This window comes from Bufo gargarizans, chromosome 3 (genome assembly GCF_014858855.1).
Source record: "Bufo gargarizans isolate SCDJY-AF-19 chromosome 3, ASM1485885v1, whole genome shotgun sequence".
NCBI lineage: Eukaryota > Metazoa > Chordata > Amphibia > Anura > Bufonidae > Bufo > Bufo gargarizans.
In genome coordinates, this window is record NC_058082.1 from 381,704,874 (window position 1) to 381,728,091 (window position 23,218).

General features: G+C 40.3%; 1 protein-coding gene across 1 annotated transcript in view; it reads right to left on the reverse strand.

The window, feature by feature from the left end:
- Positions 1-424: 424 nt before the first annotated feature.
- LOC122932209 (probable E3 ubiquitin-protein ligase makorin-2) overlaps positions 425-23,218 on the reverse strand; it is a 185,119-nt gene continuing 162,325 nt past the window's right edge. Inside the window, exon 8 of the mRNA XM_044286495.1 lies at positions 425-933. Within this exon, the coding sequence (XP_044142430.1) occupies positions 763-933 (171 nt within the window). The 3' untranslated portion in view covers positions 425-762. The remainder of the gene's footprint in view (positions 934-23,218) is intronic.

A 23,218-nucleotide genomic window follows, 5' to 3' on the forward strand; every position in this document is an offset into this window, starting at 1 on the left:
CCTCCTTTGCTGGCTTGATAAATTTTTCCATCACATTATACAAGTCTCGTTTCCACGGTTATGACTATGGATGAGCAAATCCGAAGTACATTCCCATAAAACTTTGTTCCAATACTGTACGGAGCAGGTGCTCCGTACGGTTATAGTGTATTGGCTCTGTCTCGTAAGACTTCGCGTAATAACTTCATAAATTTGTACAGGAATTTTTTTTCCCTGAACTCTGGTTTGGTTCCAAGGGACCACTTGGCCCCAAACCAGAGTTCGGGAAATGTTTTTTTACTGTACAAATTTATGAAGTTGTTATGCAAAGTCTTGCAAAACTTTGCAAAGCAATAACTTCGGCTCATCGGAGCAAATACATTCTAATACTGTACGGAGCTCCTGCTTCTTACAGTAATGGAACGAAGTTTTATGCGAATAGACTTCGGATGTTTCATCTAAAGTAGATTTGCTCATCCCTAGTTATAACCACCATGCAATCCAGCAGCGGACATGATTTCACACTATAGAAAAAAGCAGTAGCCTATGTGCACTCCCACAGTCTTGGCCACCAGAGGCCAGCAGTTTCCTATAGTTTGCAAGCACAACCACCGCTGGATTGTAGGGCGGTCATAACCATGGAAACAAGACAGCAAATAAGGCAATTTGAACAACAGTACATTAGTAAGTGCCCATGTATTAGTAAATCCCCAAATTTGCCAGAAGTGGAAAAAAAAAGAAAAAAGAAAACACACATCAAAAATGCAGGCTGAAAGGAGAACCTCACTCAGAATCACTACATTCTCCCAACACGATTTCCACTTCCTCAGGAAAACCCAAGCCAAGCTCAAAGCGATCTTCAATGAGAGCAAGGGTTAGAGCACAGTGTAGAAGGTCAATTTCTTCTTCTTCTCTGAAGTCTTCTTCATAAATTCCTACCAACTGAGAATAGGACTGAAAAGAGACATTATGAATATTTGTGTCAGATTCAATATTTTAGAGACAAAACCTACAAATGACTACCAGACCGCTTGTGTAATCATGTAATAAAATGACATTAATTTATAAGCGGTCTGGTAGTCAATTGTAGGTTTTGCATCATGGTCTTTTACCATAGGCTTATGCTGGTTATTTACTTTTTGAGTAGCAATAGATTAGGGCGTATATTTGTTTTTGTTACAATATTTAGGAGGTTGACCAGGATTAAAACAATTTTATTTTTCATTTTTAAAATCAGATACGGTGCTAGTAGTGTCAATGGGCATCTTATTGCATTCACTTCAGTGATATGAACTGCAATGCTAGATACCGCCCACAGACAGGTGTGAGTTTGTAAGGGAGCTCTAGATAAATATATATTAAATAAAAAAGTTCACCAAAACTAAAATCAGCAAAAATATGAACAGAATGGCATTATCTAAACGGCTATCGGTCCATAATATCCACACTTAAGGGTTACTCTCAGACATTTATAGCACATTTATATAACATGCAAAAAATATAGGAAACTATGGACCCGGCTTCGCTTCGGTATATTTAATCTATTTCATTTAGTGTTTGTGTCACTACCACAGTGCCCCGTCCCTTAAAATTGGACCTCCACAGCAGCCCACCCGCTTAACTTTGACCTTTACAGCAGCCTTCCCCTTTAACAGTGACTTTCACATCATACCACCCCCTTGACAGTGACCTCCACAAGGGCCCGCCCCCTTAACAGTGGCCTTTACTGGATCGGGGGCGTGTTCTTTTGAAAAGCTCACTCTATAACAGCAGCACTGTACTGTCAGAGTATGAGCTGCAGGGAGAAAAAAAAAATAGAAAATAAAAATCACCCTCCCTCCCACCCCTGCAGCTGACAGAAGTTGATTTTTACCTTCATTTTTTCAATCCCTTTCAGGCGAGGAGTGGAGGGGGCATGGCCTAGAGCGATCAGGGGCATGGCTTAGCAGGACCTAAAAGTTGATTTTTAACTTCATTTTTTTCAATCCCCGTTGGCTCAGGAGTGGGAAGGGGCTTGGCCTACCCAGAACAGGGGCATGGCTTAGCGGGACCTGGGGGCAGGGATTCAAGTCTTTTGAGGGTGGACACATTGTGGCAGGGGGAGTGTCTGGGCTCCTTCCTGCAAGAGTGAAGTCCCTCTAGGCACCTTACAGGCTCATTTGCATATCAAATAAACTGGATTTTCAGAGGATAAAGACATCTATTGCTGGAACAAAGGCACATCTTGAAATAAGGTACTAAGTGCTATTAGGCCATGGCTTTACTGCAATAGCGATTATCCTGGTAACAGATTTCCTTAAAGCTCTCCTACAGCAGTGAAGATAAATGGCTGAGTTGTTATGGAAAAACTGGAGTAAAACTATGTGGAGACTGGAGGACCTGCGAGCTTCTATTGGCTAATAAGGGTCATGTGACCAAACTTCTATTGGCTAATGCATTTTTGGGACTATATCTCAGGAACGGTATGTCCTAGAGAGCAGAGACCTGGTCTACAACCTTCCCAGACACCTGATGTAACTGTGTGCCAAATTTCGTTATTGTAAATGCAACAGTGCGGATTCATTTAGCGGACATACACACACAGCTTTATATATTAGATGTAGGCCATAGAGGTGAGACTTGCACGTATCTTTAGAACAGGATGCATTAAGCAGTTTCTCTGGGCTACTTTCATACTCTCGTTTGGGCGGATTAGTCATGATCTGCAAAAACGGATCCATTACAATAATACAACCACATGCATCCGTCATGAACAGATCCATTTATATTATCTGTAAAATAGCCAAGACTGATCAGTCATGAACTCTATTGAAAGCCAATGGGAGACTGATCCGGTTTCTATCGTGCCAGATTGTATCAGAGAAAACTGATCCACCCCCATCGACTTACATTGTGTGCCAGGATGGATCCGTTTGGCTCAGTTTTGTCAAGCGGAATGCAAAACTCTGCAGGCAGCGTTTGTGTCCGCCTCCAGAGCGGAATGGAGACTGATCAGAGGCAAACTGATGCATTCTGAGCAGATCCTTTTCTAATCAGAATGCATTAGGACCGTTTGTGAGAGCCCATGACGGATCTCACAATCGGAAAGCCAAAACGCGAGTATGAAAGTAGCCCAACTCACATACAAATAGACAGCTCACAGTGCCTGCAGCATCCAGGCATGGAAAGGAGAGATGGCTCCCTCACTGGGTAGGACAGAGGATCTCCATTCTGTACATATGTGGATCCTACAATTCAATACTTGATGATTGAGAATAGTGTTAAAGTGAAGCGATGTGAATTTCAGGGAAAATTTGATTCGCCGCGAGAAAAGTTTAATTTTTGCTTCATGGTAGCAAATCTATTTTACATAAATGGCAGTAAAAAACAAACAAAAGGAAAACAGAACTAATAAAAGCATGGCTGCACAACATTTCACAATCATTCAAAAATAAAGTGGTATTACACCTAATGTAAATGATGTAAATGTGTGTCAGGCCCATCTACCAGGCGTCAAGGTGGCTTTTGCTAATGGGTACTTAACACTAACAGAACTGCCTCTCTTGAACTTACCTAAGCCTACATTAATTTAGGGCAGTGTAGGAACCAGCTATATTTATACTCTGCTAAGAAGACCCAGGCAGATTGGCGTTGCTTAGTCTAAAAGAGGCCGCTACCCTGAATATATACAAGAAAATTTAGACTAGCACATTCATGGTCACAGGTGCATATCCATAAAGCAAGCACACAGATCGAATAAAAGCATTTGCCATGAATGGTGGTAAATAAAATACTTACCTCCTCCATTTGAGTGTAAATAGCCGTCCGCCATCTTGATTAAAGATCTCACACGAAAACCCATAAGGAGTGACTTATGACGTCACCACACTGGCCGATGTGATGAGGACTAGATTTTTAATTAAGAGGGCGGTGGCCGACTCTTCACGATCAAACGGAGCATGAAAGTATGATTATTATTTTTTTTCAAATTTATTTTACACTATTATTGCTGTCAGATCCCGCAAACAGCTGTGAACGCAGCATCTGAGGGGTACAATGACGTGGGTCGCAGCTCTGTCATTACACCCACTATTTATAAAGAAATGTGCTTCATGACAAAGTAATTAGTCACAAAGTGAATTTTATTGTAAAATTTGGTAAAGCAGCCGAATCAAAATTTTCAATACTTCGTTCATCTCTATTGCAGAATATATATATAAAAAAAAAAAATATTGTTGTTGAAAGGATATACTTATCCTTTACACATCTATCTATATCTGTAGCACTCCTTTAAATTTCCAAAACAAGTGGGTGCTTGCAGTCTTGATCAAGTATGCAGAATATATCAAAGAATCCACAGCACCCCTACAAAGTTTGAAGTGCAAAAATAGGGTTTATGAGCTCATGTCCATGCAATGTTTCAGTCCAATCACAGGACCTCTCAAGCAATAAGAATATGAATATATATGTGTATATATATATATATATATATATATATATATATATATATATATATATATATATATATATATATATATATTAATATATATATATATTCGTATAGAAAAGCACAAGGCGGCACTCCGGACTTAAATGAAGAAAAGTGGATCCTTTACTACACCAAGTACAATGTTTCAAGTGTTGTGCATGATCATTAATCGATAACATCAAATTAATGTGATTAGTAATATATATTCAAAATAATGTTCTGGTGAGAATACATGATACAATGAAGTGTCCTAAATTCATGTGGAATACATGTATAAACATGATCAAGTGAGAAATATAGTAGAGTTAACCCTCCAAATTGATAATTGTGCCCATGTGTAAAATAATAAATCAATAATTACAGATGTGAGTCGCGCACCCTACATATTGAAACTTCATGTGGTTAGCCGGTGGCGTGCATTGATTGCCAGTGCGCATGCGCTGGCTACCTAAAGTTTACGACAGAATTCGATAGTGTTCACACACTCTCACATGCAAATGCCCAAAACAGACTTGGAGTTCGCATGCCGCAAATACTCATTGCTCATGCGATGAAATCACATGATTGGTGGCCATAGCGACCAAGTGACAACAAACATGGGTAGCAGATATGTAACGCGATAGATTATCTCCAGTATTCTAAAACTGAAAGCCTTTGGACATTCAATGGGGAGGCGCTAAAGCTCCCAACAGAGGTTGTTGGCCGCATCTCCACAACATTGGGATCCAATGCGAGGGCATGATTAATGTCCACGTTCCCGACCCCTAACGTCACAGCAGGCTTCAGAGAGAACAGGGATTAACGGTCAAGAGCAAAGAGGAAATTAATATTTAACAATAGAAGCACTGGTCTTTATCTACAGTCCAAAAGGTATGGGGGCATCAAGTAAGAGCTTTGCGAGTTAAACCACTCTAAATTCCACATTCAGACCCTTAGGTTTCAATGTTTGTAGTTTATAGATCCAAAAAAGTTCCCTTTTAAGGATAGCAACGTGATCCCCCCCACGTCTCAGTATGGGTACCTGATCAATGATACGAAAACGTAAATTCCTTTCAGTATGTTTCGCTTCAGTGAAGTGTTTAGATTCAGTAAGTCTAGCCTCTTCTCATGAATAGTGTACCTGTGCTGGTTGAGTCTGGTTTTAACGTCCCATGTCATCTCACCTACATAACAGGTGGCATGGACATTCAAGTATATTACATCGGCTGAATCACAGGTAAGATAATGTTCAATAGTGAAATCAGCCCCTGCACCTAAATGTGTGAATGTAGGTCCTCTCAACATCAGACGACAATTCACACAGTTATAACAGGGGGAACCAAAATAAACTAAACTTTTGTTTCATAATACCCATGTCCTCCATAACCAACCGATCTCTCAAGTTCTGTGTATGTCTAAAGGACTTTAGCTGGGGGAACATTAAACTCTGGTATGCGTCTAAAGTTACTGCCAAGGATTGGCCAGAGTTTCCTCAGGACATCACTTATTTTAGTACTCAAAGATGTATAATGGGAGTCAAAGGGAATAAGCTTCGCATCCATATTATTCAGGTTTTCCCCCTTCAAGAGGGATTCCCTCGACAAAAGACTGTATCCTCTGTAGGTTGGAATATAAAAGTTTTTTTAGGTTAACACCCTTTTCACAAACTTCAAACCCATAGTAACCAATCTGTCCTCTACCAAGTCATTGTACTTAATCCTTTTGACCTTGAGCATTTGGCTAAGAAGTAAAGATCTTAACATTGCTTTTGGATGACTACTATTAAAACATAAATGCATTTATATCGGTTGCTTTCACATGCAAGTCAGTGCTTAAATGTAGACCCACTTTTCACCAGAACATCCAATAACTGAATTTCTCGATCTGAAGCTACTAGCAGAAACTTAACCTCAGGGTCTATGTTATTAAACTGTTGGGGACACATGACTTACCTGTGACCGCCCCCATATCTGTGATCGCGGCAAAAAGCAGGTCAATTCAAACCTGTGGTTTGTTGCGTTTCTGGGTTATTCGGGTCTCTGGTGACCCAATAACCCGGAACAGGAAGGTGATCGGTGGTGTGATAATACACCACCGATTGTGATCCTGAGAGGTTATGGTGACATCACCTCTCAGGATAGTTTCTGATTGGCTGCAGGGGCGGGCATGAGCCCTCTCCTCATCCAGGAGCGAGGAGAGAGGAGCCTGCATCGCATCTGTGCCCAGCAACCCCTTCTGAGCCTCCACAGTGCCATCTGGCACTAAAAGGTATTTAAGGAAAGGTTAGGGACAGGTTAGGTTAGGCAGGGATAGTCAGGGAAAGTTTAGTGGTAAAAAATTAATAAAAATATTTAATTGTTGCATCATCACCTTAATCTGGTGTCTGGGGTCCACAGCACAGCTGTGTGACCCTAGACCCCCCAGGGGTGCTGCAGCTTGCCCTCCTATCCCACCCACACATTTCTTTGGGGCGGCTTTTTTTTTTTTGGCACTCTTAGCGTCCGGCCAGCGCATTTTATTTTCAAATTTTTTGGTCTTTTAAAAAAAAATTCCCTGTAAGTTTTACGGATAAGTACACAAACACCCATGCCCCTCCCCACACTAAATAAAGATTTCCACACATGCACACACACACACACTCCCCTATGGCCAGCCAGATGTTCTCGGCCAAGGCGGCATACGCCCAGCTTGCCTCCGAGGACGACCCCACTTTCCTTTTGTCATCCGCGTCCTCCTCATCTAGCGATGAGGCCCCAAGGCGGCGGAGCAAGATGACCGCCATGCCAGGGACCCTGTGGCCAACACTAGTACAAGAAGCTCTGGGGCTCGTACTAGTTTTACGGCCCACCAGTTAAGGCCACTGGAGCCCCCTACCGATGAACTTGCATTGTATACCCCAGTATTTTAAGCCTGCGATTCCTGATTTTGTTGGCCAAGCAGGAATCCAGATTCCCACAGTGGGCTTCACTGAATGACTATTTTAGTTTTTTTTTTTAGTGACCACTTTGTGAATCTGATGGTGGAGCAAACAAACGTGTTCACTCAACAGTTCATTGCTCAACACCTTTTTGGCTAGGGCCGGTGGCTGGACTCCGGTCAGTGCAGCCGAGATGAGGACGTTTTGGGACAGTGTCAGGCATTACTGGAGTGAGGATGTCCTCTACCAGACCACACTTTACAGTATGGCCATGACCCCCCACTCTGGGTGTTAGCAGGAAACTTGTGTGGGACCGTATGCATCCACTGCTAGATAAGTGTTACCACCTGTACGTGGATAACATTTATACTAGTATACCCTTGTTCCAGTCCCTCGCCGCCAGATCCATGTCTGCTTGTGGGACAGTGTGGAAAGATAAATGCGGCCTCCCTACCAACCCCCTCCAGGTACCCATCCCAGGGGTGAGACCCGTGCCCTTACCTGTGGAAACCTGTTGCTGGTCAGATATAAGGACAAGAGGGATGTCCCTGTACTATCCACAATTCACGGTAACGGCATCACCCCTGTCCAAGGTACTGCAGCAACAGTCCTCGAGCCTCATTGTATAGTCGATTACAATCGGTATGTGGGGGAGGAGTTGATCTCTCTGATCAAGTCCTCAAGCCATATAATGCCATGTGCAAAACCCATGCATGGTACAAAAAATTTGCGGTCTACTTGGTACAGGTTGCCTTTTACAACTCTTGTGCTGTCCCAGACCGCTGGCAACACAGGGAAATTCCTCCAGTTCTATGAGGCAGTCCTCATAGAACTGGATGTGCCTGGATCGTTCTCAGACTTAAAACAAAAAATATTCTCCAAAATATTTTGTAAAAACAAAAAATACAAACACCTATTAGGTATTGCCGTGTCCGTAAGACTCTGTGCTATAAAAATACCCCATGACCTAACCCCTCAGATTAACACTGTCAAAAAATTTAATCCATTTTTTCCAGTAACAAATCAAGCGTCAGCCAATCAAAACTTAATATTTATTACCCCGATTGTGCAGTTTACAGAAACACCCCATATGTGGTCGTAAACTGGCGTATGACCAAATAGCAGGGTGCAGAAGGAAAGAAACGTCATATGGTTTCTTAAAGGCAGATTTTGGTGGCCTTTTTTTGCACCATGTCCCATTTGAAGAACCCCTGATGCACCCCTAGAGTAGAAACTCAATAAAAGTGACCCCATCTAAGAAACTACACCCCTCAAGGTATTCAAAACTTATTTTCCAAACTTTATTAACCCTTTAGGTGTTACTCAACAGTTTATGGCAAATGGAAGAAAAAGAGGAAGAAAAAAAAAAAAAAAAAAAAAAAAAAAAAAAAAAAAAAAAACACGGCGCACTTTTCCCCCTCGACGCCCTACCATGTGCCCGTACAGTAATTTACTGCCACATATGGGGTGTTTCTGCAAACTAAAGAATCAGGGCAATAAATATTAAGTTTTGTTTGGCTGTTAACCCTTGCTTTGTTACTGGAAAAAATGGAATTGAAAATTTGCCAAAAATAATAAAAATCTAACATCTGAAATGTTATCTCCATTTGCCATCAACTCTTGTGGAACACCTAAAGGGTTAACAACATTAGTAAAATCAGTTTATGCTTTGATGGGTGTAGTTTCTATTATGCAAGCCTCACAAAGTGACTTCAGACCTGAACTGGTCCTTAATTTCTGAAAAATTTCAAGATTTGCTTTTAAAACTTATGAGCTTTGTAACATTCACAAAAAATAAAATGTAATTCCCAAAATGATCCTAACATGAAGTAGACATATGGAGAATGTAAAGTAATAACTATTTTTGGAGGTATTACTATGTATTATAAAAAGTAGAGCAATTGAAACTTAGAATTTTGCTAATTTTTTCAAAATTGGGTAAAATTTGGTATTTTATAATTAAAAATGCATTTTTTTTACTCCATTTTACCAGTGTCATGAAGTACAATATGTGACGAAAAAAGAATCTCAGAATGGCCTGGATAAGTAAAAGCGTTTTAAAGTTAGTTATTCACACAAAGCGACACTGGTCAGATCTGAAAAAAATAGCCAGGTCTTTAAGGTGAAAATTAGCCCGGTCCTTAAGGGGTTAAGAAAGATCTTAACTTCATCAAGCTCAGATTTAGTCCCTGTCCAAAGTAGGAAGACATCTATGTAGCACCACCCCAGTACTTGTCTAAAGTAGTGGCTCACAGACGTGTCTCTCCTCAAGGCTGGACATAAAAGTTTGCATAATTTGGCACCATGTTTGAACTCAATGCGGTTCCACGTAGCTGAATGTAAAAATGGTCCTGGAACAAAAAATTACAGGTGAGTATTATTTCCAACATAGAAATAAAAAATTAAAGAGGGGACATTAGAAACACAAACCGGGTCACGACAAGACCCAAGAGAATGGGACAATGCTACATCTGATCCAACCGGACCAGACGAAAAGGGAAGGCAGCAAAAATGGCGGAAAAATATAAAAATAAGTATTTGAAACCACAACGGAATCTCAGAAAGAAACAATATTGGTAAATATCTCATCTTCTGTCCTTACACCCATACAAACAACGGTTTTGCGAGAAAGGGTCATCTTTTTGCCCTTCTCATGATACGGACTGGTTCCTGCTGGAACTGAATATACACAGGTTTAGATTCATTAAATTAAAAGTGATGTTTGATAAATAGACCACTTCTGTAATGCAGTCTACATACACTGCCTGTCCCCCCCCAAAAAAAAAGTCGCCACAAAAAAGAAAAATAATAATTCTCAATGGGTTTAAGGTCTGGACTCTGTGGTGGCCAATCCATGTGTGAAAATTATGTCTCATTCTCCCTGAACCACACTCACAATTTGAGCCCGATGAATCCTGGCATTCTCAACTTGGAATATGCCCGTGCCATCAGGGAAGAACAAATCCATTGATGGAATAACCTGGTCATTCAGGTAGTCAGCTGACCTCATTCTTGGAGCACATACTGTTGCTGAACCTAGACCTGACCAACTGCAGCAACCCCAGATCATAGCATTGCCCCCACAGGATAGTACAGTAGGCACTAGGCATGATGATTGCATCACTTCATCTGCTTCTCTTACCCTGCTGCGCCCACTCTGGAACAGGGTAAATATGACCACATGACTTTCCATTGCTCCAGAGTCCAATCTTTATGCTCCTGAGCAAATTGAAGCTTTTTTTCTGGTTTGCCTCACTGATTAGTGGTTTTCTTACAGCTACACAGCTGTTCAGTCCCAATCCCTTGAGTTCCCTTCGCATTGTGCGTGTGGAAATGCTCTGTCACTATTAAACATAGCCCTGGGTTCTACTGTTTTTCTTGGATTCGATTTCAAACGTTTAAGAGATCGCCGATCACGATCATTCAGGATTTTTCCACCGACATTTCTTCCGAGAATACGATGGGTCCTCACTATCCTTTGAGTTTTTAAATAATGCGTTAGACAGTTCTTAACCCAATTTTAGTAGTTTCTGCAATCTCCTTAGATGTTTTCTCTGCTTGATGCATGCCAATGATTTGACCCTTCTCAAACAGACTAGCATATTTTCCACAACCACGAGATGTGTCTTTCGACATGGTTGTTTAAGAAATGAGAAGCAACTCATTGCACCAGTTGGGGTTAAATAACTTGCCAGCCGAAAGATAATCACCCATGCAGTAATTATCCAATAGGAGGCTCATAACCATTTGCTTAGTTAAATCCAGGTGGCAACTTTTTTGGGCCAGGCAGTGTATAACTCTGAACGTCGACTTGAAGATTTACAGTTATTTACTAAAAGTGATTTTGTGCATCAGATTAGTCATGTGGCTGTGAACACATGTATTAATGTTGTAAGGTTTGACCTAGAGTAGCTAAAGTCATTAAGTGTGAGTGAGAACACACAGAATGAATTTATCTGCTTTAGAAACCAGGGCTCTTATGGAACTTTCCAATAACCCTGATCTGACTATCAAGTCGGCGGGTAAGGATGGAGCCATGGTTGTCATGAAAACTAGCGATTATGTAAAAGAAATTACTAGACAACTAAGTGACACAAATGTGCATCGTAGAATGACTGGGGACCCAAATTTTTTATTCCTTAGGCTACTTTCACACTAGCGTTCGGGTTTCCGCTCGTGAGCTCCGTTTGAAGGAGCTCACGAGCGGACCCGAACGCAGCCGTCCAGCCCTGATGCAGTCTGAATGGAGGCGGATCCGCTCAGACTGCATCAGTCTGGCGGCGTTCAGCCTCCGCTCCGCTCGCCTCCGCACGGACAGGCGGACAGCTGAACGCTGCTTGCAGCGTTCGGGTGTCCGGCTGGCCGTGCGGAGGCGTGCGAATCCGTCCAGACTTTCAATGTAAGTCAATGGGGACGGATCCGTTTGAAGATGCCACAATGTGGCTCAATCTTCAAGCGGATCCGTCCCCCATTGACTTTACATTGAAAGTCTGGACGGATCCGTACTAGGCTATTTTCACACTTAGCTGTTCTATGCTAAAAATAATGCAGACGGATCCGTTCTGAACGGAGCCTCCGTCTGCATTATTATGAGCGGATCCGTTCAGAACGGATCCGCCCGAACGCTAGTGTGAAAGTAGCCTAAGACTCATTTGGGTATTACTAGATACAGATAGAAACAATGGGTTTATCAATGATCATTTTTATATGTGGAGCATCCCAGAACACCCATACTACATCTATTACCCAAAATACATAAGTCTCTGGTTGCCCCACCGGGCTGCCCGATTGTCTCAGGTATAGGATCGTTGTGCTCACGGATGGCAATATTTATTGACAAAGTTCTGTTGACGTTTGGGAGTTCGGCCAAGTCCTACATATGAGACGCTAAACATTTTCTAAATTTGATAGGATAACATGTTATGGGAGGACAATGTCCCCTAGCATCTTTTGACGTGGTGAGTTTATACACCTCCATCTCACATACAGGAGGTATTGAGGCAGTTTGGGAATGTATTGCTAGTTCCACATATTCTATAGAGTGTCGGAAATTTTTAATTTCTATGTTGGAAATACTCACCTGTAATTATTTTGTTCCAGGACGATTTTTACATTCAGCTACGCGGAACCGTGATGGGTTCAAAACGTAGCGCCATGTTATGCAAACATTTTTATGTCCAGCCTTGAGGAGAGATGTCTATATGAGCCACCACTTCAGACAAATACTTGGATTGTGGTGCTACATACACGTCTTCCTACTTTAGACAGAGACTAAATCTGAGCTTGAAGTTGAGATCTTTCTCAACAACATAGACCCTGGGGTAAAGTTTACGCTAGTAGCTTCAGATCGAGAAATTCAGATCTTGGATGTTCTTGTAAAAATACATTACGTTATATTAGTCATCCAAAAGCAATGTTAAGACTTAACCTTTTAGCCAAATGCTCATGGTTAAAAGGATTGTTAAGGACAATTACTTAGGAGGACAGATTGGTTACTATGGGTTAAAAGTTTGTGAAAAGGGGTTATCCTAAAAAAAACTTGTATATTCCAACCTACAGAGGATACACAGTCTTTGTCAAGGGAATCCATCTTGAAAGGGGAAAAAAAATCCAATAAAATGGATGCGAAACATTCTTTGACTCCCATTATACAGGTCCTTCTAAAAAAATTAGCATATTGTGATAAAGTTCATTATTTTCTGTAATGTACTGATAAACATTAGACTTTCATATATTTTAGATTCATTACACACCAACTGAAGTAGTTCAAGCCTTTTATTGTTTTAATATTGATGATTTTGGCATACAGCTCATGAAAACCCAAAATTCCTATCTAAAAAAATTAGCATATTTCATCCGACCAATAAAAGAAAAGTGTTTTTAATACAAAAAAAGTCAACCTTCAAATAATTATGTTCAGTTATGCACTCAATACTTGGTCGGGAATCCTTTTGCAGAAATGACTGCTTCAATGCGGCGTGGCATGGAGGCAATCAGCCTGTGGCACTGCTGAGGTATTATGGAGGCCCAGGATGCTTCGATAGCGGCCTTAAGCTCATCCAGAGTGTTGGGTCTTGGGTCTCTCAACTTTCTCTTCCCAATATCCCACAGATTCTCTATGGGGTTCAGGTCAGGAGAGTTGGCAGGCCAATTGAGCACAGTAATACCATGGTCAGTAAACCATTTACCAGTGGTTTTGGCACTGTGAGCAGGTGCCAGGTCATGCTGAAAAATGAAATCATCTCCATAAAGCTTTTCAGCAGATGGAAGCATGAAGTGCTCCAAAATCTCCTGATAGCTAGCTGCCTTGACCCTGCCCTTGATAAAACACAGTGGACCAACACCAGCAGCTGACATGGCACCCCAGACCATCACTGACTGTGGGTACTTGACACTGGACTTCAGGCATTTTGGCATTTCCCTCTCCCCAGTCTTCCTCCAGACTCTGGCACCTTGATTTCCGAATGACATGCAAAATTAGCTTTCACCCGAAAAAAGTACTTTGGGCCACTGAGCAACAGTCCAGTGCTGCTTCTCTGTAGCCCAGGTCAGGCGCTTCTGCCGCTGTTTCTGGTTCAAAAGTGGCTTGACCTGGGGAATGCGGCACCTGTAGCCCATTTCCTGCACATGCCTGTACACGGTGGCTCTGAATGTTTCTACTCCAGACTCAGTCCACTGCTTCCGCAGGTCCCCAAGGTCTGGAATCGGTCCTTCTCCACAATCTTCCTCAGGGTCCGGTCACCTCTTCTCGTTGTGCAGCGTTTTCTGCCACACTTTTTCCTTCCCACAGACTTCCCACTGAGGTGCCTTGATACAGCACTCTGGGAACAGCCTATTCGTTCAGAAATTTCTTTCTGTGTCTTACCCTCTTGCTTGAGGGTGTCAATGATGGCCTTCTGGACAGCAGTCAGGTCGCCAGTCTTACCCATGATTGCGGTTTTGAGTAATGAACCAGGCTGGGAGTTTTTAAAAGCCTCAGGAATCTTTTTCAGGTGTTTAGAGTGAATTAGTTGATTCAGATGATTAGGTTAATAGCTCGTTTAGAGAACCTTTTCATGATCTGCTAATTTTTTGAGATAGGTTTTCATGAGCTGTATGCCAAAATCATCAATATTAAAACAATAAAAGGCTTAAAACTACTTCAGTTGTGTGTAATGAATCTAAAATATATGAAAGTCTAATGTTTATCAGTACATTACAGAAAATAATGAACTTTATCACAATATGCTAATTTTTTTTAGAAGGACCTGTACATCCGAGTACTAAAATAAGCGATGTCCTGAGGAAACACTGGCCAATCCTTGGCAGTAACTTTAGACATATACCAGAGTTTAATGTCCCCCCCAGCTAAAGCCCTTTAAACGTACACAGAACTTGAGAGATCGGTTTGTTAGGGAGGACATAGATACTAAGAAACAAACGTTTAGTTTATATTTTAGTTCCACCAGAACAGGTTGTTACACCTGTTATAACTGAGTTGGCCTCTGATGGTGAGAGGACCTACATTCATACATTTAGGTACAGGGGCCGATTTCACTATTGATTATTATCATCTTACCTGTGATTCAGCCTATGTAATATACTTACTTGAATGTCCATGCCACCTATTATAGGTCGGTGAGACTACATGGGACGTTAAAACCAGACTCAACCAGCACAGGTACACTATCCGTGAGAAGAGGCTAGACTTACCTGTATCTAAACACTTCACTAAAGCGAAACATACTGAAAAGCGATTTACTCTTTCGTATCATTGATCAGGTACCCATACTGAGATGTGGGGGAAATTGCGTTGCTATCCTTAAAAGGGAAACTTTTTTGGATCTATAAATTACAAATATTGAAACCTAAGGGTCTGAATGCGGAATTTAGAGTGGTTTAACTCTCAAAGCTCTTACTTGAGGCCCCCATACATGTTGGACTGTAGCTGAAGATCAGTGCTTCTATTAAAATATAAATGTCCTCTTTTCAGATTTTTTATATTTTTTCCCCGGAAACCTCTCCCCGGAGGAGATTTTTAAACTCTGTTGAGTCTACGTGAAGACGCCACCCAACATGATAACATCTACCTATGTGGTTATTTATATATGTGGTTCGCTTTTGCCCTCTTTTTTAATAAGATTTGCAGTTTACTTGTATATGACTGCGGGGGATTTTGGGGGGGAGCAGTCTACAGTCTCTAATGAGCACTTTTCTTCACCTGCCTACTGAGGAAATCACCCACCAGCAGCAAGACATGGAGCAGAACCTGAACTAGCAGGAGGTGGCATACATAGACTGCATTCTGCCACTCCACATCAAAGATCCCCTGGACTACTAGGCAGCCAAACTTGATTTATGGGTGCAACTGGCCGAGTTTGCCCTGGACAGGCTTTCCTGCCCAGCTAGTAGTGTGGCATCAGAGCGGGTGTTTAGTGCAGTAGGGGGCATTATTACCCGAAGGAGAACTCTCCTTTCCACCCAAAATGTGGGGAAACTGACCTTTGTAAAGATGAATCAGGCGCAAGTCAGCCAGGATTTCTGGGTGCCACACAAAAACTTTGTGAAAAAAAGACCCATTTCTTCTGGCCACCTTCTTCACCCACTATTCTGATGCTGCCACCTGCCATGTTATATACTGCCACCCACCATCTTGTGCTGTTACTGCCACTGCTGTTGCTTCCCACTCTAACTGGGCCACTGTGCTGACTCCTCATGCAGTTGCCACCATACCAAACTGCAAGTGAGCCACTATGTCGACTCCTTATTCTCTCCCCTCTGACTGGGCCATTATGTTGACTCCTCATGCAGTTGCCTCCCCACTCTGACTGGGCCAATAGTGTCCCTGTTTGGCCTTGTTGGCATCACTGTTTATTTTCACCTTCTTCTGATCTGTCAAAAGGATGGAAAAAATAAAAAACACAATGGATCCTGTCTTTGGAGCATCCATAAGGCCTGTATCACACAGTCCCTATTTTGCATCAGCATATGCTCATAATTTGGAAGCCAAAAGCAGGAGTGAATATTACAGTGGTGTATACCCCGCACACGTAGAGGCACTTATTGTTGCGTTTTACATTTAGTGGTCACACTACTGGTTGCCTACTCTTGACGTGCGCTTGTTTTTATTATTATTTAGTGATTTTTATATAGTAAAAATTAACTTTTATTTGGTCAAGTTTAATAGATGGTGAAAACTTATAACTAACCTACTTAAATCATAAATTTAAAACCTTCATCAGTGGGCCTTTGCGGTGCTGTACTGAATATATTAGTTCACTGGCAGCCGTTTGACAATGGCAGCTGTAGCTTAAATCGGCTAGCTATTTGCCTCTCTGTATGCTGAGATGGATATTTGTATCCGTTCTAATGTAGCAGTTGTTGTAGCAACATTGTCAGCAGGCTGTTCAGTATTGGTCCCTGTTTGGCACTGTATCGTAACGTTTGGTGGTAGTACAGATGCTGCAGTGGCTGCCTGCTGCCTATCTAGTTACTTCAGTTCGATCAGTTATTAAGATTACAGCACTATCTTTTGCTGTGCTGCCTTCTTATGACGGCGAAGTCACTTGCTGAACTACCAACTTTCTACTCAATAGCCAGCACACCCTAAATTGGTCCACTGTGATCTAAAATCTTAAACGCTGCCCCCCGACATGTTTCGCAATGGATATGGCACCCTCAGGGGATCGGGCAGTCTATGGAGAGAGTGGCGTTACCGGGTGTATTTAACACCTCCTACTGGGGTGACGCAATACTTTCCAACTAATAGCCATGCTCCTCTTTGAGCTAATTCCTGTTATTTCTTTTGTGATTAATAGGCTGTTGGTATCGCCCAGCTCTAAAGTCGGTACTGGCACGATCTTACTCAGATCTCGCGCATGTCTCCGTACTTAGAGCTTCGGCTAACTCCGCTCTATGAACTTTTCTGCAGGCTCTGAGAAATCAAAAGTTTTGTTCCTTTATTAGTCAGGTTATTGATGTTATATTATTATTGGTTTGGCTGATTGTGCTTGGCTTACTTACCGCTCCTTTGATGGTTTTAGACTCTATAGGATCAGCTGGGCAGAGCACTGCGCATGTCTCTGCACTTACCCTAAGTTCACACTTGAGCGTTTTACAGCGCGTTCCTACGCGCTGTAAAACGCGCAACACATGAAAACCAATGCTTCCCTATGGGACTGGTTCACATTTTTGCGTTTTACAGCGCGTTTGAACGCGCTGTAAAACGCCCGACGCTCAAACAAGTACAGGAGCTTTTTTGGGCGCGTTTGGGCCATAGACTCTTTGGACAACGCTGCTGTCAATCACCCAAACGCGCGTTTACTATTACAAAAAACGCGGGACAAAAACGCGCATAGAAACGCGCGTTTGAGAAACGCTTAGGTGTGAAACCAGGGTTAGAGATTTTACTGGGCTTTTACCTTCTCTGCGCATGTCTCTGTACTTAGATGTTTTTTGCCTATTCCTTTTTCCTACTTTTTTCTTTCTTTTGGTGCATTTCTCAGTACTTGAGCAATTTTCTGCTTCCTTTTTAGTCTTTTTGTTGGGAATGTTATGTATTGATATTTGTTTGGCACTTTCCCTGTGCTAAAATAGTTTTTCTTGATTTTTTTATTTTTTGATATGTTTGCGTATTCTGAACTCTAAATATATATATATATATATATATATATATATATATATATATATATATATATATATATATATATATATATATATATATATATATATATATATATTTCCATTATTTTCTATATACATATATTTTGTTTGGATTTAGTTTATTCTTTCTCCTATTTTTCCTACAGATTCAGTCGGTTTTGTCTGGATCCTTCAAAAAGGTAAGGCACTCACTGTGATTTTTATTTTTTGGGAGTTTTCATTTTGATTGGTATTGATTATTATTTCTCATCTTGTCTGCAGACCTGTCGGTGGATCTGCCAGGAGGTAATACTTGATATAGACTTTTTTATATATTTTTTTATTTCTTTTTATTTGTATTCTTTGCCACTCTCTCTGTCATTTAATTCAAGGAGGTTTAATATCTTTTATATCATTTAGATTCTTGCTTTTTTCCTATTAGTTTTTGTTATACTAATTTTTACAAAAAGGATGCATAAGTGAAACCTTCATTAAGGCCTAGGGGTGAAAGACTTTTGAGTCTGTATATCCAGCGAGTTTCTTCCTGCTGTAGTTTTTTGTCTATATCCCCCTGTCTCAGGCCTTGTTTAATTTTGGTTATCCCCCATATTTTCAAACTATCACTTTTGCCATCATGTTCTGCTTGAATATGTCTGGAGAGCGTAGTGTCTGTTTTTAAATTGATATCACTTAGGTGTTTTGATATTCTTCTCCGGAGTTCTTGTACAGTTTTTCCTACATAAATTTTGGGGCAGCTGCATAGTATCGCATAGACCACTCCTTTTGTCTTACAATTTATGTATTGGGTAATTTTATACTTCTTATGGTCGGCCGGATTTTCAAACTCTTTACATGATAGCATTCTACTGCAGAATTGGCAATCTCCACATGGATAAGAGCCTTTTGTGGTTAGCCATGTGTTTTTTTCTATTTGTTGAGGATTCCTCTGAAAAGGGCTGTGTACCAGTTGTTCTCTAAGATTGGTTCCTCTTCTGTATGTAATTGAGGGATATTTTGTGATGACACTTTTTATGTCTTCATCCAATCTTAAAATATTCCAATATTTTTTTTTTTAGGATATTACTGACCTCATGTTTTATGTCAAATGTACCTATGCATCGCACAATTTTGTCACTGCTTGTTTTTTCTTTTAGATTCTTTAAAAGATCATTTCTATCCTTGTCTTTTGCCTTCCTATACGCTTTGTGTAGAACTTTTTTAGGGTACCCACGTTCTAAAAATTTCCGGTATAGAATTTTACTTTCATGTTCAAAGCTCTCCTCTGTTGAGCAATTCCTTCTTGCTCTATAATACTGGCCTACTGGGATTCCTCTTTTCAGAGGTATTGGGTGGTAACTAGACCAGTGGAGGAGACTGTTGCTCGACGTGGGCTTTCTATAGATTTCCGTTTCTATATTTCCATTCTCTGAAAGGCTTAGGGCTAGATCCAGGAAATTGAGTTTGTTTTTGTGAATTTCACCTGTGAATTTTAGACCAATGGTGTTAATGTTGAGAATTTTAATGACGTAGAGGCGTTATATACCAGCATACCGCATTCTAAAGGCTTAGATGCAGTGAAATACTACCTAGATACAAAAGGCACCCAGTATAAAGATCACAATGAGTTTGTTTTGTCACTTAAGTTTTTTACTCACTCACAATTATTTTGTTTTTAATAGCGAATATTATTTACAGATCACTGGCACCACAATGGGCACAAATGCACACCAAACTTCGCAAACCTCTTCTTAGGGTGGTGGGAGGACAGAATTGTGTTTACTGAAGTACATAGTAAGTACACTAAATATATCACATATTGGGGTTGTTATATTGACGACGTCATAATACTGTGGGAAGGTGCACAAGAAGAATTTTAAAAATTCATTAAAATTCTCAACATTAACATCATTGGTCTAAAATTCACAGGTGAAATTCACAAAAACAAACTCAATTTCCTGGATCTAGCCCTAAGCCTTTCAGAGAATGGAAATATAGAAACGGAAATCTATAGAAAGCCCACGTAGAGCAACAGTCTCCTCCACTGGTCTAGTTACCACCCAATACTCTGAAAAGAGGAATCCCAGTAGGCCAGTATTATAGAGCAAGAAGGAATTGCTCAACAGAGGAGAGCTTTGAACATGAAAGTAAAATTCTATACCGGAAATTTTTAGAACGTGAGTACCCTAAAAAAGTTCTACACAAAGCGTATCGGAAGGCAAAAGACAAGGATAGAAATGATCTTTTAAAGAATCTAAAAGAAAAAACAAGCAGTGACAAAATTGTGCGCTGCATAGGTACATTTGACATAAAACATCAAGAGGTCAGTAATATCCCAAAAAAATATTGGAATATTTTAAAATTGGATGAAGACCTAAAAAGTGTCGTCACAAAATATCCCTCAATTACATACAGAAGAGGAACCAATCTTATAGAACAACTAGTACACAGCCATTTTCAGAGGAATCCTCAACAAATAGAAAAAAACACATGGCTAACCACAAAAGGCTCTTATCCATGTGGAAATTGCCAATTCTGCAGCAGAATGCTATCATGCAAAGAGTTCGAAAATCCGGTCGACCATAAGAAGTATAAAATCACCCAATACATAAATTGTAAGACGACTGGAGTGGTATATGCGATACTATGCAGCTGCCCCAAAATTTATGTAGGAAAAACTGTACAAGAACTCCGAAGGAGAATATCAAAACTACTAAGTGATATTGATTTAAAAACAGACACGACGCTCTCCAGACATATTGAAGCAGAACATGATGGCAAAAGTGATAGTTTGAAAATATGGGGGATAACCAAAATTAAACCAGGCCCGAGACAGGGGGATATAGACAAAAAACTACAGCAGGAAGAAACTCGCTGGATATACAGACTCAAAAGTCTTTCACCCCTAGGCCTTAATGAAGGTTTCACTTATGCATCCTTTTTGTAAAAATTAGTATAACAAAAACTAATCGGGAAAAAAGCAAGAATCTAAATGATATAAAAGATATTAAACCTCCTTGAATTAAATGACAGAGAGAGTGGCAAAGAATACAAATAAAAAGAAATAAAATATATAAAAAAGTCTATATCAAGTATTACCTCCTGGCAGATCCACCGCCACCGACAGGTCTGCAGACAAGATGAGAAATAATAATCAATACCAATCAAAATGAAAACTCCCAAAAAATAAAAATCACAGTGAGTGCCTTACCTTTTTGAAGGATCCAGACAAAACCGACTGAATCTGTAGGAAAAATAGGAGAAAGAATAAACTAAATCCAAACAAAATATATGTATATAGAAAATAATGGAATATATATATATATATATATATATATATATATATATATATATATATATATATATAAATAATATATAATTATAGAGTTCAAAATACTCAAACATATCAAAAAAATCCCAAAAAAAAAAAAAAAGAAAAACTATTTTAGCACAGGGAAAGTGCCAAACAAAATATCAATACATAACATTCCCAACAAAAAGACTAAAAAGGAAGCAGAAAATTGCTCAAGTACTGAGAAATGCACCAAAAGAAAGAAAAAAGTAGGAAAAAGGAATAGGCAAAAAACCATCTAAGTACAGAGACATGCGCAGAGAAGGTAAAACCCAGTAAAATCTCTAAGTGCAGAGATATGCGCAGTGCTTTGCCCAGCTGATCCCATAGAGTCTAAAAACATCAAAGGAGCGGTAAGTAAGCCAAGCACAATCAGCCAAACCAATAATAATATAACATCAATAACCCGACTAATAAAGGAACAAAACTTTTGATTTCTCAGAGCCTGCAGAAAAGTTCATAGAACGGAGTTAGCCGAAGCTCTAAGTACAGAGATATGCGCGAGATCTGAGTAAGATCGCGCGAGTACCGAATTTAGAGCTGGGCGATACCAACAGCCTATTAAACATCATAAAAGAAATAACAGGAATTAGCTCAAAAGAGGAGCACGGCTATTAGTTGGAAAGTATTGCGTCACACCAGTAGGAGGTGTTAAATACACCTGGTAACGCCACTCTCTCCATAGACTGCCCGATCCCCTGAGGACGCCATATCCATTGCAAAACATGTCGGGGGGCAGCGTTTAAGATTTTAGATCACAGTGGACCAATTTAGGGTGTGCTGGCTATTGAGTAGAAAGTTGGTAGTTCAGCAAGTGACTTCGCCGTCATAAGAAGGCAGCAGAGCAAAAGATAGTGCTGTAATCTTAATAACTGATCGAACTGAAGTAACTAGATAGGCAGCAGGCAGTCACTGCAGCATCTGTACTACCACCGAACGTTACGATACAGTGCCAAACAGGCACCAATACTGAACAGCCTGCTGACAATGTTGCAAACAACTGCTACATTATGACGGATACAAATATCCATCTCGGCATACAGAGAGGCAAATAGCTAGCCGTTTTAAGCTACAGCTGCCATTGTCAAACGGCTGCCAGTGAACTAATATATTCAGTACAGCACCGCAAAGGCCCACTGATGAAAGTTTTAAATTTATGATTTAAGTAGGTTAGTTATAAGTTTTCACCATCTATTAAACTTGACCAAATAAAAGTTAATTTTTACTATATAAAAATCACTAAATAATAATAAAAACAAGCGCACGTCAAGAGTAGGCAACCAGTAGTGTAACCACTAAATGTAAAACACAAAAGCAGGAGTGGGTACAAAACACAGACGACATGCAAACGTTACAATCATGTGTCATCTCTGTTTTGCACCCACTCCTGTGTTTCTTTGGCCTTAGCAACACTGATGGATTACTGACCAAATGCTGACCGTGCTTTTACCTCTCTGCCCAGGCCATTTTTTGCAAATCTGATGTATCACTTTAGGTGTTAGGTTTGTAACATTTTTTACCTGTTCAAGCCATTCTAAGATTGTTTTGTGATACATTGTACTTCATGACAGTCCTACATGTCAGTCAATAGATTTCAGTTTTAATTATGAAAAAATTCCAAAATTTACCAAACATTTTGAAAAAATACTTAATTTTCAAAATATCAATTTCTCTGCTGTTAAAGCAGAGAGTGATACCTCAAAATATGAATTTCTTAACATTCACCATGTGTACCGTACTTTATTTTGGCATCATTTTGAAAAGGTCATTTTATTTTTTAGGACATTAGAAGGCTTAGAATTTTTTAAGCAATTCTTAAAATGTTTAAGAAAATTTCAAAAACCCATTTTTTAAAGGACCATTTCAGTTATGAAGTCACTTTGTGGGGCTTATATATTAGAAGCCA